A 27803-nucleotide genomic window follows, 5' to 3' on the forward strand; every position below is an offset into this window, starting at 1 on the left:
CATCCTGGTGAGATCAGATGAAATCATGACCTGAAGTGGTCTGGCTGCAGTTAAATATAAAGGGATACTGAAAAAAAACACATCTTGCTCCAAGAGCTAGAAGGGTGGTGGTTTTTTGTTTGTTTTTTTTAATGATTTTTGTCTTGAATTACAGATTCCCCCCAAAAAGAGGGGAGAAAAAAATAAGAGAGAGAAGAAAAAAGCCTTCTTTAACTAACTTGGTAATAATAGTATGGTTTTAAAAGTACTTGTTTAGCCAATGCTGACTATATGCTTACACAGCTACCTCTGGCCTGGGAAAGATCAAAACCACAATGGCTAAGTATAGAGGCCTCTAAAATATCTTCATATATACAGTGCCTGAATACACAAACAGAACTGGTCTCTCTTCTTTCTACAGGAGCAATATTTTCCATATGATTTGTATTGACAGAGGTTTTCCCCCTGGAGTTATGCATATTTATTAAAATAAAAAGCCTCCAGAAGTGCATCCATGTGCTGAACCCTATTCCATGACCACCTTCAACATGATACAAGAAATACAATCTCTTCCTGAAGAAAAGTAAACACTTTTTGCTCTGTGGTGTAGCAGGCTCCTGACTAGGGATTGAGATTTTGGGTTGGGTTTTTTTGTTGTTGTTTTTTCTTGGGTTTTTTTGTTTGTTTGTTTTGTTTTTAGAACTACTGCCAGGTTTTCAGCTTTAGCTCTTGAGAGTTGCTAGTGAATGAAGATGCTCCCATCACTGACATGTGGTAGGATCCAGGGACTAAGCAACCAGATCCACACTACGTGCTGGGTGTACTGAAGTGCATTCACTTATGTAAAGAAAGCACATCTGTACACAGTATGAAGCTTGCTGCTGGGATAAAGTCCTCTTTGCATTTATTGCTTCGTAGCCATTTTCTGGAGTGTGAATCTGTCTTTTCTGGAGTCTGACCTTTGGCTTCTCTGTGGGCCTCCCTTCGAATCTGACTTAAACTGCTGCAGTTGCTTTTGGGCAGTTGTGGGCAAAGCAGTTTTTCTGTTCCCTCTCTGTGAGTGTGATACCTCAAATATGTTCCTGCCAATTCCAAGCTGTGGGCTAGTTTTGTACTGACACAACATATTCTTGGGCAAATGACAGATTTCTCTGAACTGGGGTTGGCGCTACTTGCTTTGCACGTAGCTGTAGGCAGTGCGTGACATTGTTCTGGTGGGAGCCAGGCAGTGGTAGGAGTGGCACACTGAATGCATGTCCAAATTATGTGCTCCAGGGAGCAACACCTGGTTTATGAGACATGTGCAGATGTTGCGTAGGTGGTCCTCAGGCGCTTGTAGATTTTCCTATCATTTCTGCTGTGATTATCTCTCCTGACTCTGGATTGTTTGCTGGCACATCAGCAGCCCTGGAAACTCCCCAGCTTTCATAATAATAATAACTTGTCCTTCCTTTTTGGATAGAGCAGCTTCTTCACATGTTTTAGCAATATGCAGCTGAGTATATAGACAGTTCTTTCAACACTTAGACCCTGTCTGACACAATGTGTCTGCGCTCAAGCTGTATTTTGAAACCCTTCTGTCTACAAGGCCCATTCTTCAGGGTAGTGGTTTGGAGGGGGAAGAAATGAACATGCATTGAGACCTCCTCAAGCATTATTGGGAGGCTCTGACAAATTTCCTGTGTGGTACCCTGGGTACGGGAATGTCAGTGATCATGTCTGAGACTTCTAGAAGGGATTCCATGCAGAGGTCTTGAGTTTGGTTTTGAGCTTCCAAAAATAAGATTTTCTGTTCTCACAGGTATGTACTACTCTCAGTGTAAGCACAAAGCAGCTGAGGTGCAGAGGGGTGGCAGGACTTGTCTGTAGTTGTGTGGTGGGCCTGGAACAGAATCCATTCCATTGTTTTTCCTGAAAGGTACAAGTCACCAGAAGCTCCTGGGGTGCTTGGAGACATCTGAGTGCCTACAGTTTCACAAAACCAAGTCATAAGCCTCTTTGCTTGCCTCCAGTCACCACGGATGTGCATTATGTCATATAGCTACACATGAAGGCAATACACTGTATAAGACACAGAGTTATTTTCTGGTATAGTAACATTAATTCTGTACTGCATGTTGCTGGGCACTTCTGTTCTGCTGTGATATGCCTGGAGCTGAAACTGTGCATGAAAGTAATAGTGATAGTGCAAGCAGGAAACAAATGCCTACCTGTGTACTATATGTTTCCTGAGTACAGTGACAGTCAGCACAACTGCTCTGCTGGAAAAGGATTTTTTTTCACTCTGCTTATGGTTGTTGAACATCCTAGACTGGTGACAGAATTTATGAGAGCCCATGAAGTTCAAAGGTCTGTAATGCTCATGCTAGGATAATTTTGGTGCAGTGCCAGGCTTGAATAGGAGTGGATCCAGTTGTCCTGGCCTGTCAGTCCCCTCTTTTCACTTGCATCGTAAAGCTATGCTAGAAAAATAAATAAGATCTTTTTACTTTGTGCAGCTGCATGTGAAACACTGGTTATCTTTAGTCTTACTGAACTGAGCACATCCCTCATGTCCCCAGCAGTCCCCCTCGGTAGGGGATTGTCTCTGTTGCCTTCTGAGGGGGACACTGCTGTTGGATCAAGGGGTATGAGAGGACATCCGTACGGAGGATGAAGGAGAGGGGCAGGCAGATACCTGTAAAATAAAGTAGTGGGAGTGCTGGGACAGAGGGCAAGTTATATCTTTATAATATCTTTATGGTATGTATTATAATAATATTGTAAAATATAAGATCTTTATAACATCCTGGTGAGCAAATCACTTTACATTGTTGGGATTCTGGTTTCAGCTCTTGCAGGCCACAGACATTTGTGAGGATCATAATAGTTTCCAGGCATGTTTATCATACATCTAGAAATCCACCTGTATAATGCAGCATGATAATTGGGCTCTTCACAAGGCAGACCTTGCACAGACGTGGAGTTGAAGCATGTTGCATCCAAGGTGCATCTGCAGGGAGCTGAGTGCAAGGGCTAAGAGAATGGAGTTGTGGTTCAGTCCATAAGAGCTGGCCTTATAAAGGAAAGTCCTCAACTCTTTTCTGTTGCTAGTCATGGAGAACATTAAAAACAGAGCTTAATCTGGAGGAAAAAATAGAATATTTAAGGTGGATAGGAAGCAAAACTATTAGAAGTAAACTGGAAGTGGCTGGGAAAGGGGGTTGTAGGCTATGCCTTTAGGGAGTTATAGGAATGGGTAAGATAAACTCTTGTCAGGAATGATCCAAGTATACTTGATCCTGTCTCTGTGCAGAATTTAGATGGTGATCTCTGGAAGCCTTGGGTGTTCCAGTGATACTGGAAGTAGGGCTTTTCAAGGTTCTCCGTGAACATCAGGCTGTGTATAAATGGACTCAGGACTCCAAGGCTCACCGACAGCACTTAGGAGCAGCAGAATGGGAGAAAGAGCTGCTTCGTTTGAAGTAGTAATGGATGGCTCTCCTGTAGTACTATGTCTGCACTCTGTTTATCAGAAGATGGAGCTGGAGCTGACTCTTCACATGACCTTACATTTCTAGTGCTGCTAGTGAATTGGACAGGTTGTATCCTACACTACTAGTTACTGGTGATTCTGCATCCCTTGTCTTTGGATGCAGAAGCTCTCAAGCTGTTTTGGAGAGCAGACTCCTCTGTCTTCTAGAAGTTAGACAGGTACAGAGTATCCTAAAGCAGATCAGTCTTAATGAGCAATTCTGAGCAAGCTAGGTCTGCTCAAACATGACCCAGAAAAGATCTTTTTATCTTACTCTCTTAAAATGCTGCAAAATCCAGTGTCCATGTGGATGGAGAGAATGAGGTAGAGAGGGGGCAGAAGACCTTATCCAAGAAAAAAAAAAAAAAAAAACTCCAAAAAAAAAACCCAAATGACATTTAGGCAGTATTCAAAATTGCAGAAATAAAAATCCCCAGCTTAGGCACCACTGAGCTCCTGGAGGCAACTTAATTCCATGAATGCCTCATTTGCCTTTTGATCTGTGTTTGTTTGTCTGGTTTTTTAAATTATCCTTATTTTGACACACCTCGGGTGCTGAGTGTTGTGTTTACGTGCCTGCCCAAAGCTGCTTGGGTCTGATCATGGTCCAGAAAGCAAGCACACTGGACCCTTGGCCTCTCCAGGCAGTTTCAGAACACACCTAGCACACACAGACATGATAAGATTGAAAACCCAGTGGCAGCTGTCACTTTGTTTTGAAACACCTTATATAGCAGCCAAATGGTTGGGAGGCTCAGGAATCAAAACCTGATTCTCTGTTTTATCCAACAGCTGCTTTATACCACATGCTGAGAGGTTTCCGAAGGAGAGACTGACCCCAAGAGTAAACACTCATGGTCTATAGCCATGGCTTCCTTCATGTACTCTGTTTCTTGGACTGAGTCTGGAATAGTCACTCATGCCGTAGTATGGCTTATACAGGAATAGTGAAGAGTGGTCCTTTCTCTTGGCCCTTGCCTGAGGGCGAGTAGCTGGTGTCTTCTCTGGAGGGGTAGGTTTGAAGTGCCACAAAGGGAGGCAGGAATTAAAGCAGGTCTCTTCCTTCCTTAGGCTACTGTTTAAAAACAGGGCATGCCACTGTTTCTTATGGGCATAGCTCACCCGCTTGTATGCAAGCAGGATGGTGGCAACTTGATGGTGGAGTGTAGGGAGCTCCTGATAGCCCTGAGCAAGGTATGGAGCTCCTCAGGCAGGAGAGCCAGCAGTGTTTCTCCTCTGGCTGGCCCATGCTAAGCGTGCTGACAGCAAGTGGCTCCATGCCCAGCAAGAAGCTGGTTTGGAACCTTGGTCATGTCTGACTCTTCTCAGGGGCCACGAAAGCACCAAGCACCCTAACCCTGAGATCCACCCTTGGCACAAGGCCCTTAAAAGCTGGGTGTTGCAGTGCATGCATCTTCGATGCCAAGTTGTTTTGAAGCTTGCTGCAAACTTGTGCAAGACCTCCTGCATAAGGGCTTTGCAGAGCCAAAGCCCAGCCTGTCCATGGTCCACATCCCATAGGACAGAGAGGTGTGCTGCCCAGCTGAGCCCTGGTTTCCCCTTATCCAGCTGCGGTGGTTTAGGTTTCTGCCTGTCTGAAAGCGGCACAGTGCAACACACAAAGAGAGGGAGGGTCGTAAATACCCCCATTTTCTCTTGATAATCCCTTAAAAAATAATTGCAGGCCTAAACCTCTGGCCTCCAGCAAATTTTCCACTCGATTAGAAGCTTTTGTGAAGCTGGGGAAAGGGACACACAGACTTGCACATTGTGCCGCTGCCCGAAACTTCCAGCTGGGATTTTTTCCATCAAAAGGGGATTTTAGTAAAACCATTATAAGGGGCTTAGTCACAGAAAAGCAGTTGAGCTGAGACAGGGGTAGATTAGCTTTAACATGCTTGTTTTTGGCACTAGGGACAGAGTGGAAGTTACACCCAGCCGCTCACATGCAGCCGCCCCCTGACTCGCTGACTCCCTGGCAGGTGCGTGTGTGAGATGATATCCCCCCATGTTGTCCCCATACTGATGTCCTCCCTGGAATGCTACATCCCAAACCAATGGAGGTGAGGGGAAAAGGGAGCACAGCCCAGGCACGAGTCCTCATGCCATGTGGTCCGGGTCTGCAACCAAGTGACTTCTGGTTTCATCTTTGGTGTGGTTCGAGTGAGTTTTTGCTAATGGACAGGTGCCTCTTGGGAGGGAAAACCATGAGGGGCAATAGCATTTGCAGCCTAAGAGCCGTGTACTGCCCATGCTTTTGATCCACATGGGTGGTCTGGGAGCACTGCTGCAGGAACAGTCCTGGTGAAGATTTAGATGGAGCAGCTGGGAGAGCTGCAATCTGAGCTATACCTGTTGTTGTGACGGACATTGGCCTTCAGGGCTGCCAAGGCACTGCTTTTTGTCAGCTCTACATTTGTTTTGTGAGGCTCGCTCTTGCCTGAAATAAAAGCTGTGACAGATGAAGAGTCTGAACAGATAGGGATGGTTTGTGGGAGCGGTTCCTGCTGCTGGGAGCTCTTCCGCAGCCTGCACTCATCCACCAGCACTTCTGGGACTCTGGGTGGCAGAGCCTCGTGTGGGAAGCATAGGAAGATGTCCTGTGCACTTAGTGTTTCTCTGTCCCACCCTCCCTCTCCAGGGCTACCTTAGGCTGGAATACTCATTTCAGTTTTTGCTGCTCTAAGTGGCAGAAGCCAGCAGGATTGGAGATGGGAGAGTTGGACACCAGCTGCTCTTTGGCCACTCAGGGATTTGGGATGTAACCTCAGTCAAGTTGCTTCCACATGTTTTTCCCCATTAGAAATGATAGTTCACTTTATGATGTCTGTGTGTGTAATGAGCCATGCAGGAGCTAATTATTAATTCTAGTAAATTATCAGGTATAGCTGCTTCTGAAAAAGACATCATCACTTTAACTGTGGCAGCAGTGCGAGAAGTGGATGAAAAAGCCCTGTTCAAGTTTAGGTGCTAAAAAACATGTGTGTACAGTGCCTGGTACCTTAATGTCTCCAGTGGTATCCCATGGAGTAACTGTGCCAACAACATAGCAAAGCACTGCACAACAAAACTGAAATAAAATAATCCAAGCATGGATTAAGTTTGATCCTCCTCCATTGCCATTCTCAAGTTTGCATGCTTTAACAAAGCCAAAACAAAACTGTTTCTTAGTGTCAAGCTATAGATGTCTAGAGATGCAGACTTCAGGCAGTACTAAGTTTAGAATGGATGTTTTCCAGAAGGCAGCCAGTTCAGGATGGAGTGTGCTGGTCTTGCACAGCAATGGGGTGTGTTGACCACAAATCCAGCTATGCCAACTGTGGCTTCCTGTTTTGGTTTATGGTCCCTCAGGACCCTTTCACCACCATCTTGCACTTAACGGTGGTGATGATGAGCAGCAACGGAGTTCTCTTTGTAACCTCGATCTCAGACATCCTGCACTGGTTCATGCCTGCACAGCCATCGTCCAGGGTTGCTGATCAGGCCCTCTCTCCCATCCAGTTTCTCACTCAAAGCAACATACGTACCCTGCTGTGGACTTCTTGCAAGATAGCAACCCCCGTGAGAATTACTCTTAATTAATTAACGCTCGAAGTTTTAATTAATTGACGTGTGAGGCATTGTGAGATGCCGTGGCCCGGGATGAGTCAACCCGTTGACCCTCCCCGGGAAACCAGGGCTTCCGAACGGCTCCCAACGGAGACGACAGCTCCCCGGAGGCGGCGGGTTGACCTGGTAGCCGGCCGGCGGCGGCACTCGGTGGGCAATGCTGCCGCCTAGCGGAGAGGCAGCGTACCTGCAGGCGGAGCCCGGCCCGGGAGCGGCGGCGGCCGGAGGGATGAAGGGAGGGAAGGAAGGAAGGAAACCAGGCAGGCGGGGCGGGAGCCGGCGGGTCCCCGGAGGTGCTGCGAGGTGGGGAGAGAAATCAGGGGCTGCCGGTGGCTGTGCGGCTCCCGATAGAAGATGCAGATGAAGATGCTTCAGCCAGCCGGTGCCAATGCAGAAACCCTGCCAGTATCATCTTTTCTGCCTTACTGTGTTGTCCTTATCTGTTTTTACTGGGTGTTTGGTAGACTAGCAGCTTGAAGGATCTCGTTGTCTCCATCACCTCTAGACAACCCGCATGGGGATTGGTGGTGCGTAAGGTTGCTTTGGCCAAGCAGCTGGATATTTGCCACAGCAGAGGTGGGTGTTGTATTCCAAGCAGTTCCGCAAGCCTGGGATACAGAAGAAACCAGCTCACCTGCAGCACAAGCAGTGTTATGGGACTTCTCCCCAATGTGCATCAAGCGAGTTTATAGCACTGTTGGATGTGCCTGGTTCAGGCTGAAGCTGGGGTATCGGGTGTACAATTGGGGCTGTCACAAAAGCAGATGATGGCAGGGTTTTATTGCTGCTGGGAGCTTGGCATTTCAGCTCACTGAAAAAGGAGAGAGGCTGCTGGCTACAAAGCTGTGATTGGTGTGCCGATGTGGTGCTGTCTGTACACCTTTGGTATCAACCTGTCAAGCCCATTAAGCTGCTCAGGGGTTGTAAAGGTGGGACGTTTTGGGAGAGTAAGAGGGGAGGGAGAGGGAGGAGGAGGATGAACCTCAGATAAAATTTGTCATGTTTTTTTTAAAGCTGGGAGGGGAAATTGCTTCATCTTGAAATCACTAAACTGTGCCCTAGGGCACAAGGCTCAAAGGAAGGAAAATAACTAGGAGGAGCTGCCCAGTTCCCAGTTAGTTTCTGTAGCAGAATAGTTTGGTTTGTGTCTCAGTAACCAACTCATGGGGAAGTACTCGGGGCATGTGTCCAGGCCCTGGTATTAAACTCTTGACACCCTTTCCAAAAAACACCTCAGATTTTAGGAAATATTTTAGGAAAATCCCCCTTCCATTCATCTTTCTATTGCAAGGACAGATGGGATTTGGATCTTTCAAAATCTCCATGGTGCTATTTCAGTCTGGGCTGCCATTGAGCTAATGCATTTGGTAAATTTAATTAAAGAAGGGGGAGAAGCACTAGCATTCCGGCCAAATGTGGCTGGAGTCTCAGTTCTGGCACAGGAGCCCCATGAACCCTCTCCAGTTCTTTCTTTCGTGCAGCTTGGGGCTGGGGAATTGAGCAGGACAGCCTTGCTGGCTGGCTGTGGTGGGGAGTGTCATGCAGCCCAGCCAGCAGCTCTGGCATGGGGCCTCACCACTGTCCTGAGGGGTCCTCACATCCACCCTGCACCACCCAGCTGAGTTTATCCATTATCTTCTTCCTCCACAGAAGGCACTGTTAAAGAGCTGCTGGCTGCAAGAGTGGGATTTAAGGCAGAGGAGGGAGAGAGAGAAAACAAAAAAGGGATCCACTTTGCTAGAAGCATCCTGTGTGCGTATGTATGTATGTGGTGAGGCTGCGGGATCTGAGGGATGCCTACCCTTGAGCTGTTGATGGCAGCCTGTGCTAACCTCTAGCTTTGGCTCTAAAAGCTTTGGGTGTGTTGGCCACCCAGGTCTCATTTTAACTCTTCCCTGACTTCCAAAGGGCAGGTTCAGTAGTGAGCTCTGTAGTATCTAGCACAGAGATCACTTCTTGTCCTAGCACAGGCCCCAGGCGGTTTGCATGACAGCTGCCCCGTGACCCTGTTATTTATTATCGGGGAAACAAAGGACCCCAGAATCACCATGACAAACTGATTCAGTCAGACCCGCAGCATGGGGCGGCAAGGTATAAAATGTATAAATCTGCCATGCAGGGACCTCCTGTATGCTAGTCCCACGGCGGTAGGACCCAGCTGGAGCCTGCTTTTCCTTCCCATTGCCCAGGGAGAGGAGCCAGACATCGGTTCTGGCCAGGGGAGCAGCTGCTGCAGCAGATCAGGGACACCCCCCCCACACACATAGGACTTCACTGCAGCTTGTGAGCTTGTGTCCCCTGCCACTGCCCCTTGGTCTCCAGCCACCTCCTGTCCTGCCCAGTCCCTTCATTCCCCCCTTTGAATTGCTCCTGCTCTGCTTTCTGCTGCCATCTCTTGAGCATGGCCCTTTTGCTCCCTGGAGTCACCCCTCTATAAAACAGGTCCCTGGTTCATCCTCTGTGCCCTGGCTTGTGTGGCTGTAGGCAGAGGACCGTGCTGTCACAACTGGCATGGCTGGGAACGCTTTCGCTGGGTGCAGCAGTGAAGGCTGGCACCAAAGCCACTGCTAGGGCACTATGGGCTCATTGACACAGATGGGAGACTTCCAGCTCACTTCCAAATAGCAGTGGGTTTTGTTATGGTTTTCTACCCCAGTTGCCAACTGAGTCGTGTTCAAAAATTCAAGAGCGGCTGGAGAGTGAAAATTGTGTTTCCTTGTTACCCTGAGGAGTCATGTGGTAATTGGTCTATGGCTGTTGGCAGTGGATTATTTAAGAAACACTTACCTTTACTAGTAAACGTGTTTGCCCAGCCCTGGGCTCACTGGACAGGGAGGCCTGTGTCTCTGCCAGAGGAGGTTCTGTCATGCTGGGGCATGAGAGGAAGGCATGAGGAGCATTTGCTCCATCTGTGGGACCAGTCCAGGGCATCTTAACACCGAGAACCTGGGAGACCTTGGTTTCAGCAGCTTCATTTGGCTTGGATTCCCCTTAAAGAGTATGCTGGGCCATGTGAGCAATGCTTTTGGCTTGTTTTTAAGTGGGGAGAACTAGTTTGGGCATTTTTTTTAACAGGGGGTGGAGAGGAATCCTGTCCTATTTCTAATTACAGAACTTATGAGCACACACATTATATTTAGACAGGTGTCCCACCATTATCCATGTGTACATGAGGCTTAACAAGAGATGCCATTATTGTTCAAATCCAGCAGAAACTAACCTACCTTATGAGAGAGAGGTTCATCATTACCAGCCACTGGCTGTAACTGTGGCCTACCCAGGAACATTTACATTTTCAACGGTAATGGGAACCTGATCTAGAATTTCTGTTGTTTATAACATTCATATATACATCCTCTTTTTAGGTCAAGAAGTTACTTTTTTCTTGACACGGTAAAGACAGACCCCACACCTCCCTCCAAGCAAAGTAAGATGGATATAGCATCAGGCTCAATTAGATCCAATTGCAGTGGCTTTCCCTATAGCAAACAATGCAGCTTTTGTGATAGACTCCCAGCAGAAAGCCGGGAAGTCTTGGAAAAAAGGGGTGGGGGGGGGGGGAACCAACACATGCCCCGAAGTCCAGGCCTTGAGATAGTCCAGGCCCTTGGGCTGTAGAGGAGATAGCATCTCTTTTTAAGTGGGATGGAGTTGGCCACTGTTTTTCCCTTTCCAAATGCAGCACTGACATAAAAGGGTGAGGTAGTTAGAGCTGGCAACAAGGAAGTATGCCCAGTCCAGCCTCCACCTAAAATACCTGTGGAGGCTGAGGCTAAGCCCCCGGGACACAGAGGGGGCGTTAGTAGGGCATCCGACCCACCTGGAGCAGCACCACAGCGAGTGCTGCTGGAGCAGGGTAGCAAGGGGGGAAGAGAGTTGCCTGCTCAGCGCTGTAAGTGCTTAAAATGCAAATGTAGAGGAACTTCAGACCATCCCCCTCCCTCCTCCTCGGCGTGGAGGAAAGCAGCTTAAATACAGCCAGGCCTGGAGAGGAATGTTAAAAAGAGGGGAAGAATCGCCCTCCTCCTTTCCATAGGGACCCGGCCTGGCCAGATTGAGTATGCATGACTGAGCAAGCAAGCAAGGACAGCTCCTCTTTTAACTTTCCTGAACAATGGCTCCGGCTTCTTCCACCATTTCGCATTCCGCCTCCTTGGAGGCAGGAAGGGGGCAGCGGGCTGAGGGAGCCCTGCCGCCGGGCTGGGGAGACGGGCTTTGTCGCTGCCCTATAAACACTGCTTAAGCTCCATCTCCAACAATAAAACCCCACATCGTGGAAGGCTAAAAAGGGAGCCCACTGGGTTAGAAGTCATACATTGAGGAGAAAGATTATGGTATAGGACAAAGGACACCTTAATGATTCAAACTTTTTTTTTTAAAAAAAAAAAAACAAAACATGTTCCCACTTCACTTCCTCTTTAATCTGTGCCTGGGCAGTGGAAACCAACCAAAAACATTTCGGATTTCCCAGATCCTCATGTGCTGGCAAGGGCAGAATATTTGGTGGCTGTCACTCCTGGGAAACGTTTTTATTTGATGGATCTTCCACCCAGGTTGGGCCTCAATTTAAATCTCAAAAACCCCTTTGCTACCTAGCTGGGGCTTTAAAAATACTAAGATACAGAGCCTCTGTCTCCCCCTTCCCAAAGGTCTCCCTCTGCCACAGAATATTCGATTCAGTTGCTAGCAAGCTTCAGGACTTTTGGTTTGTCTGACCTCAGACTGAGCTGATGCCTCACACCAGTGTGCAGCTGAACTGTTTCTACCCACAGATGCTCCAAGTGCCCTTGCAGACAAGTCTGCTCCTAACAAACCCCTTCCTTACAAACTCTCTGTGATGATGTTTCTCAGCATCCTGCACAGGAGGCACCAGGCTTTCTCCCCTCCTTCTCCTCCTCCATCACTCATTGGAAAGAGAGCAAGCAGCACCAAGGCCCAAGCTGCACAGCATACTTACCAAACCCAACAGATAGATAATAGGTACGTTTTTAAAAAGCAGACAACACAGATACAGCTTTTTTTTTTTCAAAAACATACTTCATATTTCCTCTTTTATTATATAAATATGTTTAACCTTTTACTGTAAGAATATAAAATGTTTTAAGAGGATCTTTGTTATTTTTTTATACAAATTCACAAACAGTACAATTAATCCATAGGGGTCTCTGGGTTTGCGTTAACTCCATGGTCTGGCCTGTTACTGTGGAGGATTTGAGATTTTGAACAGCTGAGGGGGAAAAAAAAAAAGCCAAGATATTTTTAAGAAAAAAAAAAAAAGAAAACAAAAACCTGCACTTACTCTTCCGCTTTAAAATAATAATGAAAAAAAAAGACCCAGCTCCATTTTATTGACAGAACAGAGATAAGACAGATGAACTTCAGTCTCCTCCCCTTCACATTGCAGCCTCAGGGCCTGTAGGCCAGCTCTATTCCTCTCCACCTACAAACAGGAAGCCTGGCATGGCGACCTTTTGTAGGTGATTTGGGAGGGGAAAGCATTTGCATATATCTGTATATATAGTTATTACAAAACCCCAAGCAAACAGACTTGCATCTTACACATTTCTGTTAACATTAGCCCAATCCTCAGCATGGATTCTCATGTTATATGTCTGTCTAGAAGAGTAAAAATGCAGAAACAGAGTTTGGGTCCCCAGTCCCCAGTGAAGAGGGAGGGAGAGGCACAACCAGAATGTGAAGGTAGGACAAAGTAAGGTGAGCTTAAAAACAAAAACTAAAAAGATAAAAAAAAGGGGGGGGGGAGGGGTAAAATAGAAGAACAAACCCAAGGGGCATTATTCCAGTCTAGGCACAAAAATGTTTCAGTCTTAAAATCTCATTCCTGTAAGAATTCCAGGGCTTTGGAGGGGTGGGGTGGGGTGGGAAGTAACAAATTAAAACGAGGTAGCCAGACATCATATATATATTTATATATATAGAATATATTCAGCAGAAAAAAATGTACTTAAAAATCCACAAGAACAGCAACTTCATATGTCTTTAAAAATAAAACCATGTAAGAAAATGAATACTGTAAAGAGGAGACTGAGTGAGGAAAACTGGGATCACTTACAGGACATAAGCAAGGGGTAGATGGGAGAGTAAGAGGCTGTTTTTGTAGCTGTAATTTTTTTATGCATTTCAAAATAAAAACAGGTCACAGTATCTCAAATGAAGCAGAAATGAAGCTGGAGATTCTTCCTAATGTCCCCTGGGTAGAGGGGGAGCTAATCACCCCTTCTACCCACTCACCCCGACCCAAAGAGGAATGGATATGTAGTTGGATATGTCTATCCCTGTTGCCAAGAAAAAAGAGGGGAGAAAAAGAGAGAATGATGAAAGGTAAAATGAGCCTGGTGACTCTGTGTCCCCCAGTGCATGGGAAGGCTTAAGAAACTGGAGTCCATGTCCAGTCCCCACAGACAGGAGAAGGAGGATATGGTATCTTCATCTCCAGGAGAGATATGGGGAGAGAGAATGGAGTGCCTAGGCTTTTCCATTAACCATAGTGCAAGGTGACACAGAAACATACAGACAAAAGGAGAGGCTGGAGCTATGCCTAATCTCAGTGCAGTGGAGAACTGGAATAGTGGAAGGTTGTATCCACCCACAGCAGAGAATAACATGGAACTGGAGACTGAAAACAGATTTTTAAAAAACAAAAAATAATAATTAAAAAAAAAATCAATGTACCTAGGGAGCAGTATTTCTGTCACAATTCCCAATTGACATGGGAGGGGCAAGCGCAGAGGTGGAATGGTTATTTTACCAAAAGCTGTGTCTGTGCCCAGTGCAGGATGACTGGGTGGCTGGGTATATAAGTGTAGCTAGGAAGCCTTTCCTGCTGTTGTTCCCATCTCCATTCCCACTCTCCTTTATATAAACCAAAAATTCTGAATACATGGCAGAACAAGGGTCTTTCTTTATCCATCCTTAGTGCATGAGGGGATGGAATCAGGGAGTGGGGATAAAGAGGGGTGTCTCTAGCCCCAGTGCATAAGAGTATGGGCTTCTACCTCTTCTGCACAGAAGGATGCTGTGGGGGAAGGGGGAGCTCTGTCTCCCCAGTGTGGAGCTGGAGGCATGACCTGGAAAAAGGATAGGTGCTTTCTCTCTCTCCTCCTGCCCCCTCCCCCCTTCCTCCTCCTCCTCCTCCAGAGCAAGGGTAGGTAGGCAGCACAGAAGGGCTGAGGATATACTCTCTTTCTCTACGTTCTTCCCTCTGGTGCCAGGGTGCGTGGGTAGCATGGCTCTGTGCGTGCCCCTCTCTCTCTTTCTCTCCTCCATTGCAGCAGTCAGTCAGTGAGTCCCTCCAGAAGAGATGGAGGTCTCGGGGCACCCCCCTCCTCTCACCTGACCTTCTCGCTCTCAGTCATTTCCCAAAGTCCCAGGTTGAGCACCTTGAGGCAGGGCAGCTGGGTGATGCGCTCCAAGCCCCGCTTGGTAATGCGGGTGCAGCCATAGAGATCAATGCCCGTGAGCTGGCTGAGGTGTTCGGCGATGAGCTCCAGGCCCTTGTCAGTGATGCGGACGCACTGGCCAATGTTGAGGGTGCGGAGCCCATGCATCTGTCGCACCATGCGGTTGATGCCCTCATCGCTAATGTGGCAGGAGCAGAGGGAGAGGGAGCGCAGCCCATCCAGGCCCTGTGCGATGTAGGCTAGGCTCTGGTCCCCCACCTTGTCGCAGAAGGAGACGTCGAGGCCAGACAGCCGCAGGCTGCCCATGGCCAGATGCATGATGCCCGTGTCGCTGATGTTGTCACAGGAGCGCAGGTTGAGGCTGCGCAGGCTGCTCATGTGCGACAGGTGCAGCAGCCCTGCGTCCGAGATGCCCCCGCAGAAGCTGAGGTTGAGCTGGCGGAGGCGGCCCAGCCCGCGGGCCAGGTGCTTTAGCGAGAGGTCGCTGAGCTTTTGGCAGTCCTGCAGCGTGAGCTGCTCCAGGCCCAAGCAGCCCTCTGCTGCGCTGCGGGTCATGCCCGCCAGGTGCCCAATGCCCACATCGGAGAGGTGCCGGCAGGAGCGCAGGTTGAGGCTCTTGAGGCGCTGCAGGCCCCAGGCGATGAGGAGGAGCCCGGTGTTGGTGATGTTGCTGCAGCCCCCCAGCTCAAGCACCTCGAGGCCCTTGAGGTACTGGGCGATGCGTCCCAGGCTGCTGTCCGTGATCTGCTTGCAGAGGCTCAGGTTGAGCGAGCGCAGGGAGCTGATCTCCGCCACGAAGGCGTGGCCCAGCCCGTTGTCGGTGAGGTTGTAGCAGCCGCTGAGGTTGAGGCTCTCGATGTCCGCCATGCCCTGGATCACGTAGCTCAGGCTGCGCCGCAGCGACAGGATCTGCACCCGCCGGATGCCCCGCGCCGCCAGGCTGGGGAAGAGCGAGGGGTTGGCGCGGCGCAGGTGCAGCTTGGCCTCCACGCCCCGCCACACCGAGCGGTGGTAGGCGGCGTCCCGCCAGGCCGTGCACACCTGCGCCGCGCGGCCCTTGTCCCGCACCTCCAGGTACCCGAAGATCATGGCCAGCAGCTCGGGGAACAGGCACGAGATGTGCGTTTCCATCGCACGCCCGCGCCCGGCCGCCCCCGCCGGCGCCGCGCTCCTCCTCGCCGCCGGGCCCGGCCCGCTTCCGTTCGGGGCCCGCCCGCCTTCCGCTCTGCTCCGCGCCGTGCCGCGCTCCTCCTCGCCGCCGCCGCCGCCGCCCCTCACATCGCCGGCCCAGTCCGGGCGGCGCGGCCCGGCCCGGCCCGCGGGAGACGCTGCTGCGCGACCGCCGGCCCGGCCCGGCCCCAAGCCCTGCGGCCGCCGCTGCTTCTACCGCCGCGCCGGGCGGGCCGCGCCGCTGCTGCCGCCGCACTGCTGCCGCCGCGCCGCCCCGTGCCGCATCGTGCCGCCTCCCGGCGGGCGGGCGGGTGCGCCCCGGCGGCGGCGGCGGTCCCCGCTCTCCGTCCCTGGTGCCGGCCGCCGAGCCCCACCGCCTCCCTTTGTCTCCGCGCTGTCGCTGCTCACAGCCCGCGGCCCCGGGCCGCCCACATCCCGCTGCGGCGAGAAGCCAGCGAGGGCAGGGAGTCGCGCCGGCCCGGCCCGGCCCGCCCCTCCGCCGGTACCGACTCCGCCGCTCCGGGCCCGGCCGCCGCCGGCCGCCTGCTCCGCTCCGCCGCGCGCCGCTCGCTGCTGGGCCCCGGCGCCGCGCTCCGGCCGGGCGGGAGGGGGAGGAGGCGCGGCGAGGCGGGGGGGAAGGAGGAGTGAGGGAGGGAGGGAGGGATGGAGAGAGAGAGAGAGGAGGCGGCGAGGGGCTGGGCCTGGCGGCGGCAGCGCCACTTCTCCAGTCGTTCCCCCCTGTTACCCCCCCGCGCCGCTTGCGCAATGGTACGATCCGGAACACTCCGAGCCGTCGCCCTGGAAACAGCGCGGCCTATTCGCTGCGCCCCGCCGTTAACCGTTGGTGCGCCGCGGTGGCACCCCGCTGCCCGCCGGGGCCGCCTGGAGGGAGCGGGCCTGCGCCCAAGGCACCCATTGAGGGCCGCCGCAGCACGTAGTGAGCGCCCTTACAGCCCTGTCGGTGTAGAGAAGTCGTAGCTGGGCGCTGGCTTGTCACCCTCGGGTGCCTCGTCTCTGCCTGAGAGAGGGGTGCACCGCAGATGGCAGCCCCGCGTCAGCCAGCCCCACACCAGCGTCCAGCCAGGCCACCCTGCTTCAGGCCTCCTTTCCTCACCCACTCCCCAAGAACCCATGGTGGTGTTGCGGCTTTTGAAGGGCCGGCTGGTGAACAAACCCCGCAGCAGTCTGGGGAGCCCGGTGAGGCTCATGATGCTGCACAGTAGGAGAGGGGGAAAGCAGGCTGCAGCCTTGCTTGTGCTCTTCAGAATGCAGGCTGTTGTGATCTGTGGCTTGGCCTTTAGACCATGTGATGGCCCTGAGGACCAGTATTTGGGAACATCCTGTCTAGCCATCCCTGCCAGAGAGATAGAAGCATGGCTGTAGATAGCTCACATACATGGGTGACCATCAAGGTTGCTAGACCTCTGGGCGGACCATTTTAGAGACTCCGGAATGGAAAATGTAAAAAGTTCTGAAAAAGGCTTTCATCTAATGGTCTCATTTAACTAGCTCTGAAAAGAGCTAAAGTACTCACACAAACCAAGCAATTTCCATTGATTTCCAGCAATTTCAAGAAAGAATGTTTGACATTCCCATTTCCTGTGTGTCTGTAGCCTTGTGTAATAGTAACTGTGCACGTTTCACCACCGGGAAGTGTTGCAGCAGTGTTAAAAATGGATTAAGTTCTACCAGAGATCAGGTAAGGCTTTTCAAAACAGTTTCAAAGAGCAGGACTGCCTTTCTGTGCCAAAAGAATGTTCACATTTGTTCAACACAACAGCGGGCATTTTTAATACAGTTTGGATTATAAAATTCTACCAAAATCATCCTAGTTACTGATGTGTTTTCTTTAGTGAGGTTTCCATTAACCTGAAGGAGTAGGTTCTGGTTTAATCATAATCTAAATTTATCTGCTACAGAAACACCCATGGCTCCATTTACACGTACAGATTCTGCATTAGTAGACTCTGTTGACTAGAGGTTAAATTCTTAGATTTCATTCTGCTTTTTTATTTCCCTTCTAACTTTAAGTGGGAGGTGAGTTGAAGGACTCTGAGGCCCTGGTCCTGCAATGAGATCCTTGTGCATATAAGCATCACTCTCGACATCAGGCTGTGGTTTGGCACCACAGGAAAGCAAGCAGTACAGCTCCTATTATTGGCTCAAAAATGGGGTGGCCATGTGATGTGAAGCGCCGACCTGGTGGTATTCATTCACTCTGCCTGCTTGAGTTAATTCAAGGAGTTTTTGACAGGTTAACTTTTTACTAGCAGACTTTATGCTGGATCAGGTGTCACTGTACACAACTCCAGCCAGATCAGGTATCGTCTGCACCCTTGCGCCTGGCATACAGCCAGCGTAAGATTGGCGTTGGCTCCATATTGCGCGCTCTGGCTCATTCAGCAGAAGCATGATCACATGCCTTGGCCTGATCCTGATCAAATCTGTACTCCTGGGTGATCCAGCAATGTGTAGACCTGGTTTTAATGATTGGGGAGCTGTATCCACACAGATGCTGTATCGGGATGCCACCCAGTATGAATTATCTTTAGTTTTGTGCTATCAGGAGGAGAAGGTTAACCATTGGGTTCATAAGAAAAAGGTTAGGGGCAATAGATTTTGAGCAGTATTCTGAGCAGCCACGCTGCAGATCTGCTATGCTCAGAGCAGTCATAGAGCATCACAACTGAAAAGGAGAATTTCCATGAAGTGAGGAGTGCGTGAATGGTGTGTCATCTCATGGGCTGCATTGACTTGCCTCCTGCTTTGCTGAAGATGGCGGGATGGCTTACAAGAAGGCCAAGTCCGGTAGACATCAGGCAGCTTGTGAAAGGAATGTGGTACAAAGGTGGTGTTGGTGTATCTCAGTGATTACTCATAACTGGCAAAGCTACAAGCAAGTTATACAAGTCATTCTGAGAGAGTGCTAGTGAAGTCTTTTACCATATTATCCCAAATTTGAATGCAGTATCTTAGCCATGGAAATAATGTGGTATTTCCTCTCTCTAGGCCTTTCACCTTCAAACCATGTTTGAGGGGGAGTGAGGAAAGATGTGTTCTTTAAGACATAAAAGCTTACCTGAAATACTTTTTGTCTTAGCACGTAGTGTCTGTAACGCCTGTTATGTGTAATCTGCAAAGGTTAGGAGCAGATGAAGTATTTTCTGGAGACCCTGAAGTCCACTTTCTCATGTATTACATACTTTGAGTGTCTGTGCTGCCTTGTGAACAAGTACGATATACATGTTAAATGGAACAGCCCTGGAATTTGGACTCAGAATTCTAACCTACCATGGGGTTGGGTTATTTTTTTTTTTTTTGGGGGGGGGGAAAGGGGGAGGAGGGGCACATAAATTATTTTTTAATAGATTTTTATCATTTGCTTTTTGTAAGTGGCATATGTTTGGTAATAGAGGTTTAGAAAGACAAAGTAAAAGTGCATGAAAAGAGCCAATTTATCACATAGTTGTTCTGTTGACTTTCTGTTTCCAGCAGTAAGGAAATACATGCCATGTTTTTCATGATCTCATATGGTATAAATAGGAGGTGGTAATCACCATGCAATAAACTGCATTTTATTAAAAATCGCTGCCTGCCTTGTATATGCTCTGACGGCTGATCTGTCCCCTCTGGAACCATCTCCAGCATTCCAGCCCCTTAAGCAGCTCCCAACAGCCATTTTCTCTTTTTGAAAGCACTTGCCAGATAAATGTTTTGTTCTGGTTTTTTCCCTGCAATTACACCAGTGTTCAGCAGAGGCTGGGCAGTTTTGCTTGGCAGGGGTTCAGGAGGAGCCACGTAAGTCATTTGTTTGTGGCTTCTGTGATTGGAAATAATTTGTGCTGATAAAGCTGCACCAGCATCTGTCCTTTATCTTTCATTGCATGGCTAGGCATAACATCCATCCACCAGGTCTCCTCTCAGCCTGTCCCTATTTTTCTTCTCAACTTGAAGGGTAACTTTTGGCTCAAATTAATCATTTAAGAGATAACAAATAGAGAGTCCTTCCCTAGCCAACCTGGTCTTCTGCCACTCTTCTTCTTGTGCTTTCTGCATTTTCATGGCTTTCAGCCATGGAATGGAAATTTACCCACAGGAATCTTCTTGGCCTTTGGCTTCTTCTTACCTTGCCTTCTCTTGTGCCCACAGTGGACAACCCCTCCCATTGCTTCACCTGGCTGTGCTGTTGCACGTCCCAGAGCCTGGGAGATGAGAAGCAGCTTTATCTGAGGGAGCAGACAAGCAGCTCAGATTCACGCGCTCCACTCATGGCTAAGGTGATCAAAGGGATACAGGGGAGGTAGGAGCCCAACGATGTCCTTATACATGCAGGCAGCTTTGGAGATCTAAGCTTTCATTTAAAATGGTGGTGTTTTACTTCCCACCCTTGAAAAAAGCAGAAGGCATGGATGGCCTCAGCTTCCCTCATCTGTTGCAGCAGCTGCAGGCTGGTGCCTTTTGGGGTGCAGCCTAACACAGTCTGTTAGCTAATTTCCTGTGACTGGCTGATGTTGGGTTTTCAGCCCCTTTGTCCAGCCCACCACCATTACTTCTGAGTTTAAAGCATTTCGCCACAGTCAAAGCTGTAGTGAGGAAATTCCTCCTCTCCAAAAAATTGCATCTGGTTTAATGAGTAGTTCAGCTTACACTGTTTTGGGACTGGTTCAAGTTCTAATGCTGGCCATGCTTGAGGGGGCTTGAACTGGTCTTCACAAATTGGCTTCCAGGCCTTCTTCATCTGGCTGGAAGCATGTCCGCAAAAATCAGCTAACTCCAATGCAAACCATGGTCTTAAACGAGGTTTAAAGATGGTTTAGTGGAACTTCTTTAAAGTTAATTTGGGGAATTTTTTTTTGTAATGAGTGAGACCCAAATGGCCCTTTTGCATTGCTGACACCTAAGCCACCATCTTCTGACATGGCTCAGCAAAATAAGGATGCCAGCTTGTCATGGAGACAACATGCTGCTCACCAGCTTTTCACGCTGCGTGGACTCCTGACTCCTACTGTAGAGATTTTTTGCTCTTAGTGAGGTGTCAAAGAAGCTGCACTGGGGTGTGTTAGAGGTTCCTTTCTTTTCTTGACTGTAAAGCAAAGAAGATCCCCTAGAACTTTTCTGTGAATTCAACAGCTAATTACATGACAAAGATCTCTGTTAAGAGTTATGCATTTAGGTGTAGGCAGAACAGATGTGTAATATGCATATTTTAGATACATAAGCATATATACATATCTATGTACATGCATACACATACATAAATCAGGATAGGGCTGTTAAGTGAATGGGTTCCCTTTGCAATTTATGCTGGTCATGATCTGTTTTTTTTTTATCAGAGATGATAAAGAACATCTAATTAGTCAGCAGGTTATGTTGTCTCACCACCCTAAGAATTCTTCACTATGAGGTAGTGAGACAGGGGAACAGGTTGCTCAGAGAAGCTGTGACTGCCCCATCCCTGGAAGTGTTCCAAGGACAGGCTGGATGGGGCTTTGAGCAGCCTGGTCTAGTGGAAGGTGTGATTGTAACATCAGGATCCTCTCGCGTGCAGAGCTTTGTTGTGGAGCTTAGGTCACTATGAAGCTTTCTTTAAAAATAAAAACCCTGCACTTTGCAGATGTCATATCTCTAGTAGGTGCTACAGAAGACTCTACTTTAGGATTACATGGTTTGTCCTGCACAAAGTAATTCTGATCTGCTATGTGTTTCCTGGTGTCAGGGTGGCTTATTCAAAATGCAGCGTTCTGTGGACATGTGGTTAGGCACTGGTGCAAAATGCAGAGCTGATGTTGCAGTGCAGACTCCAGCTCTATATTTAAGCCTTTGGGATTTGGGCATTTTCTTCAGGTTTTGATTGTCAGTCTGTAGGTGAACAAGGATATAACTATGCTGATATGAGGTGGAATGGTTGGAGTGTGAAAGGTCTGGATTATATTCCCAATATTGCCATTAAAGTGGTCAGTAACTGTTGCTGCTGTTACAGATTGAACCAAGCATAAATAAAAGGATTGCTTGAAGAACCAAAACAATACATTATGGTCCAGGCAACTGCACTTGAATGCCATGTACCTATCATGTATGTCTCGTCAGCTCTTGTGGGACAGGACTGTCTGGTGGTTAGAGCCACGACCTGGGCCCCTGGCTGCAGGCGATTCTCTGACTGACATGCATGTCACGCCCCTTGTAGCTTACATGAAGCTCAGTCCTCAGTGGTTAGAAATCATCAAAGGGAAAATGCTCTGAAAGGGCAGCATGTAAAATCTCAAACCTCAGTGCTTGCAGTTCATTGTATTGGGTGCTATTTTAAGTGTTGAGCTTTGTTATTTCTTTATTAACAGCACCAAGGAAGATAAAGATGGAAGAAAATATCTGGTGCAATCTTTATTATTAAAAGCAGTAGCACAAAAACAAAGAGACCTTTCAGGTAGTAATTGCTTTCATAAGCCGTTCCTCGGGATTGAACTCTGAGACCTCTACAATTCAATCTAAAAGGGGCAGCCCCTGCAGTCACAGCAGAAACATGTGTGTCCGACATGCTGTGTGGTACCTGTTTTACAGCATCAGGTTTGTGAAATCTTCCCCTGTAGCAGCTGTTTAGTCCAAAACCCAGCAGAGATGGCCAGACACTGTGTATTGCTCTGTTGACAGCCAGCACATTCAGTCTGGAATGGAGATGTTCTGGCCCTTGGCTGAGGTTGCAGAAGCATGGGTGAAGCCTCCCTTCTGCTTCATGTTGGGTTCCATGCAGTCAGGGCAGATGTAGCAGTACTGGCCAGCTTGCAAGTAAGGGTTATTTGGCTATCAGGGAACCTTCTTGCTTGTGTTATCAGAAGCTCCAAGGAAGAAAAGGCGTGAATACCTGATTTTGACCTTCTCCAGTCAAGCTTTGCATAGGGCCACAGGAGTGAGCTCCAGGAGCAGGTAATTCATATATTCTTGTGAGAGGTAACCTCACAAGAAGGTAACTACATCCTGGGCAGAATACAAATGTAGCTGTGTGGTTCTTAAAACACACATTTTTGTACCCATGGATTACTGCGGTATTACTTTTAACTAATAACTACTGCCTTTCTGGACTGTGGCCACCAGCACATTTACAGGTAGTAAATAGCATTCTAAAATTGGCGGTTCACAAGAACTGGACAAAGTTATGTCACCTGCTCTGTGACCATCCACTTCGAAGTAAGTTCTTAGAGGAAAATGGAAAAATAGGGCAGTAATGTTTTGGAAACATGCCGTGAAATTCAGAGTCACAGTTAGAGCCCTTCACAAACTGCGGGTGAGAGTTACAAAATACAGTATTACATGAAAGGTGGGATAAAGATATGAAATACAATTCTATGCATGATGGAGGATTTCCATTAGTTCTGGCCAAGGAAGGTTACTTCAACGATTTGTTCCTAAAAGTAACTGTGCAAAAACTATTGGTGTTAAATTTCTGTGGTTTTCTGAGAGGTATCTGCTGCAATTCCAGTGGATGCAGAGAAGTGGTAGGGAAAGGATGTATCTCTCAGAAACTGCTTTGATTCTTGTTTCTGTTCTTGGGTATGTGTGGACACTCTAAAACCCCATTCAAACTGCTAAATTCACCAACATGTTATCTCCCTATGCATGACAAAAAGCTTGAAAAGTGTTTCTGAAAATGTGGGGGTAAAATTAAGGGCAGACACAGACAGGGTGGGAAGAATGCATACAGTTCACCGTGTTGGAGGTGGAAGTATAAATAGTTAAAACAAGATCTGCATTTTATGCTAGTTCTTTCAACTTGTTTCTACACCATTCAGAAAAAAGCACAATAATCATTTGCCTATGGTATAAGGTAAATGAATCTCTTGTGTGACCAGGCCCTGTCATGTACAATGAGAACACAGCTTTCTGTAATCCAGATGGTTCCCAATTTTATAAGAAATGTGTGTGCACAGGGAAATGTAAGCTAGAAATACTGCTTTTCCTCCTTTTTTTCCCCCCCAGCATACATGCTGATTAAATTATGTGGAAAAGCAGCTTTCTTTCCACTATTTCACCCCTGAGATCCAGTATTTTCCTAGCCTTGTCAGTGTTGTTGTTCCACACTTTTTGCCAGCAATCCTGGTCTGTATTCTTGTGTTCTGTTTGGAACAGTGAATCCTTTTGTAAGATTATTCCTTGATGCCCTGGAGCAGGAAACAAACCCAAAAATCTTCAGATGTATTGAAACCTGTGAAAATATTTATAGAACAGGAATGGTTGCTGGGATGTAAGAAACAACACATGTATGTAGCATATATGTATGCACCTCTCCTTTGGCAAAACAAGAGCTCTGTGTAATCATGTAATACTTGCAACTTCTCAGCACTTTAGGTTGCTTTAGCCCTGTTGCATGTGTGGTGAAACCGAGCCCCAAAAGGTACCCACTGTATGGATGGGAAGTTAGTACCAGCAGCTCAACTGTGCTTGAAACCCTGGCTGTTTGGGCTCAGGCAGTCTCATGCTAGGTGCCCAGAAGTATAGGCATGAAATCAGTTTTTGGAAACTTAGGGCTGAATGACTTTCCAGTGTCACATGCTGAGTGTGTTGGAGGGCCAGGAATACAGCCCAGCTCTTCTGGCTCCCTACCCACTGCCTGAAAGGCAAGGCCAGTCCTCAGCTCGTTTCAGGGGATCCTAGAAAACACTGGCATTTTAGCAAGTCAGCTGGCAACTTCACTATGTTTTGTTTAGAATGGTTCACATTCTTCCATCTAATTCCCACACTGAAAATTTTCAGCTTCCTATTTTCCCTGAGCTGTTCCAGAAAGACATACTGAATATGCAGATGTGATGGCACACATTCACACACGTGCTTTTCCTGAAGCAACCCCTTAAAGTTTGTTCTGGATGTTTGTTTTACTCTGGTTCCTCTAATCCCCAAAGTGACATTAAACAGATTTTTTTGTTCAACCTTTGCATGAAACAGTCTCTCTCCCTTTATTTGTAAGGATATGTGGTTTTAGTTACATTTTGTTTTATTCCCTTGTGCATGGAGGAGATACTGTGTAAATGAAAACATATTGTAATTATTACACACCACGCACATATGTCTTCTCAGACATCTCCTGTACATACATTCTCTGCAATATATTTTTAAACGTGCACATCACTGTGTTTTCAAACCCATTCGTATAATAACTGCTTTCACTCTATGAGTGTTCAAACACAGGGGCTGTTCACTCAAAGTCTTGGAAATACATCTCAAAGGCAACTGAAATTGTGACTGAGAGCAGGAATAGGAGCTCTGGGTACCCATTTCCTACTGACGAATCTGTCAGTACAACACAGGCACTGGGCTTGACCAATGAACTACACACTGTCAGCATGAGTGAAGTAAAGACAATGAAAAAGCTGGCTTCTGCTTCAAGTGAGGAAGTTATTTTGCTGGAACAGCATAAATCCTTAATAGGATTTCTTGCTTTCTTTGCAATACAGAAAATTGGGTAATTCCTTCGTTCCCCCTACACCTTGCCCACTGCATGGACAGATGCATATATCTTCACACAGCAGCTTTCTGTGGTGCTCACCTGCAAGCCAGCATGCAAGACAACACTCACATAACCATTCTGTGCAACGCAGCATGCTTCCCTCACCTGCAACACAAGCAATCCTTACCTTCTCTACAAATACACTATGTTTGCAGGACAGACATTTTCCACTGCAAGAACTTCATCTAAAAAAGCTAAGATTGCATTCCTGATATACAGCTATTCCACCCTTATGTACAGCTGTTCCACCTACAGAAACTCCCTAGTTCTGTCTGGTCAACTATATTGCCAGTTCTGTCAGTACTGTATTGCCAGAGAGAATAAATATGATCCATGTAATGGGGGAAAACGTCTTTGGTGCTGTAAATGTCCTTTTGGATCGTACATAAAATAGATAATTTTACTTTTCTGTGTTTGAGTGGCAGTTAGAAGAACTCACTCACTTTCTCCCACAGGGTACATATTTTCCCTTTACTTCAAGGGAAGAATAAAAACATTTCTTTCTTTGAAATAAAGCTGTCTCCTATAGACGGTTCTCTTGTGTTTGGTAAGTTCTGCCTGAGGTATTACTGTGAACATGGACTTAATAATAACTGTATATGCATGTTTCCACTGAAGGATCTTTAAATTCATAGAGCCTGTAACATATCATAGCATCCATGGGCAAGATCATAATATGGTCATGAAATATTTTACCTCCCCCTGGCAGATGAAGAAACTGAATTTCAAGGTCTCAGCTAGTTAAAACCCAAACAAGATGGCTAAGCAAGTTGGCAGTGCTGGGAAGACAAGGTCCTGACCTAAGCCCTTGCTGTAATCACCAGACACAGCACCTTACCTAGATCAGCAGGGCTCCAGACGAAGTCACTGCAGCAGGGACTGTTTGTGCCAAATCATCAGCTTTGTACGTGCTCCTTGCTGGAAATGCCAGTGCTGTGCAGTTTAATTGCCACATGTTATATGGCCAAAAAATACCATTAGCATAAGGGTATGATGCAGCCTCAGTGACTGGGGAGGGAAGGCAGGCTGTCCCTGCAGGGGATCTGACCCAATGTCCACCCTGTAGTAAAGTGTGGCTGCAGAAGACCATTTTAGCTTCTGTCTTACAAGCTATGGTTGTTCCTAAGGAGAATGCCCTTCCCTCTGACATGTTAGCTCATGATCTTATACATACCTGAATTTTCACCAGGAGTGAGAATCACAGAATCACAAAATGGTTTGGATTGGAAGGGACCTTGAAGCTCCTCCAGTTCCAACCCCCCTGCCATAGGCACAAACCCACTAGACCAGGTTGCTTCAATTCCTGTCCAACCTGGCCTTGAACACTTCCAGGGATGGGGCAGCCACAATTTTTCTGGGCAACCTGTGCCAGTGTCTCACCACCCTCACAGTGGAGAACTTCCTAATACCTAATCTAAGTCTCCTCACTGTCAGTGTAAAGTCATTCCCCCTTGTCCTGTCACTACATGCTCTTGTAAAAATCCCCTTGCTAGCTTTCTTGTAGGCCCCCTTCAGGTATTGGAAGGCTGCTCTAACGTCTCCTTGGAGCCTTCTCCTCTTCAGGCTGAACAAGCGCAGCTCTCTCTGCCTGTCATCATAGGAGAGGTGCTTCAGCCCTCTGATCATCTTCATGGCCTCTCTGGACTTGTTCCAACAGAAATCACTCAGTAGTTACTTGTTTCCTTCTTCAAGCATGATTCTGAGACCTGATGACAATCTAATGCTGTAGGTGTATGACCATTCAAAAATGACATCAACCCACATTGCGTCAAAAGAAGCAGTTCTGCCCTCTCTCTTGATAGCAAACTGGATTGAAAAACTGGTTGGCATGAGGAGTCAAAACATGCAGGTGCCTTTCTGAAGTTTGCAGGATCATAACCATCCAGCCCAGCTGCACCTGCTGCAGGAATGATGACTTCTAAATCCCTGTTTGAAAGGCTGATAGTGTGGCTATTACCAGCTCTGCTCTCAGGACAGCTTAGGGACAAATTCTCTAGCATCCATCATTCATGGGCTTATACACTGCTCTCTGGGTAGATGAGGTGTTAGACAAGCACCTACATTTTTCAGATAATTTAACCCCTTGGAGTTCTGCTTCTGGTGGCTACATTTTTCATGTCAAAAAGCAGGAAAGAAAAAGTGCAGTTTTCCATGGGCACTTCTGAAATCTGATTCCTTGTTTGGAAGCCTAGGTGTGGGCTGAGCTCTTTGGAGGATAAAGTCCTCATTGGTGGAGTGCAGGATGTGCTCAGAAAACCTCATGATGGGTGGAAAGCTGGTCTGGTGACAACTTGCACTGGCTGTGTTGAGGGAAAGCAAGTTTTGACTTTCGTTAGCCCCACTGGGCTAACAAAGAAGACGAGAAGATGGATGCTATTCTAGTGTCCGTACCACCACCAAAATGTCACACAGCAGTTCATGCAGAGGAGAGAAGAAGAAAAAAAGCATAGTTGGGTTTTTTTTTTAAGATTTTGGATAGCTTTGGCAATTCAAATAGCTGTGTAATCCTGTTTGGAAACGGAGACAAATTCAAAGTCACTGAAAAGGAATAAATTTAAGTGAAATGAACTGTAATTGTAGTTGCTTTTCCAGTTGTTTTTTCTTTCTGTTCAGGGAG

The 27803-nt window shown here is 47.7% G+C and overlaps 2 protein-coding genes across 3 annotated transcripts in view; one reads left to right on the forward strand and one right to left on the reverse strand.

Moving 5' to 3' along the window:
* WNT5B (Wnt family member 5B) overlaps positions 1–27803 on the forward strand; it is a 74665-nt gene that overhangs the window by 20701 nt on the left and 26161 nt on the right. The gene's annotated exons all lie outside the window — the stretch shown is intronic.
* FBXL14 (F-box and leucine rich repeat protein 14) lies at positions 12130–15724 on the reverse strand. Its single transcript, XM_005144369.4, has one exon. It carries the CDS (start codon positions 15652–15654, stop codon positions 14452–14454), a length of 1203 nt encoding a protein of 400 aa, XP_005144426.1. The 5' UTR covers positions 15655–15724; the 3' UTR covers positions 12130–14451.

This window comes from Melopsittacus undulatus, chromosome 5 (genome assembly GCF_012275295.1).
Source record: "Melopsittacus undulatus isolate bMelUnd1 chromosome 5, bMelUnd1.mat.Z, whole genome shotgun sequence".
NCBI lineage: Eukaryota > Metazoa > Chordata > Aves > Psittaciformes > Psittaculidae > Melopsittacus > Melopsittacus undulatus.

What these genes read in the sequence shown, in the direction of transcription:
- FBXL14 (XM_005144369.4), bottom strand. Translation starts at nt 15,654, where the DNA reads ATGGAAACGCACATCTCGTGCCTGTTCCCCGAGCTGCTGGCCATGATC.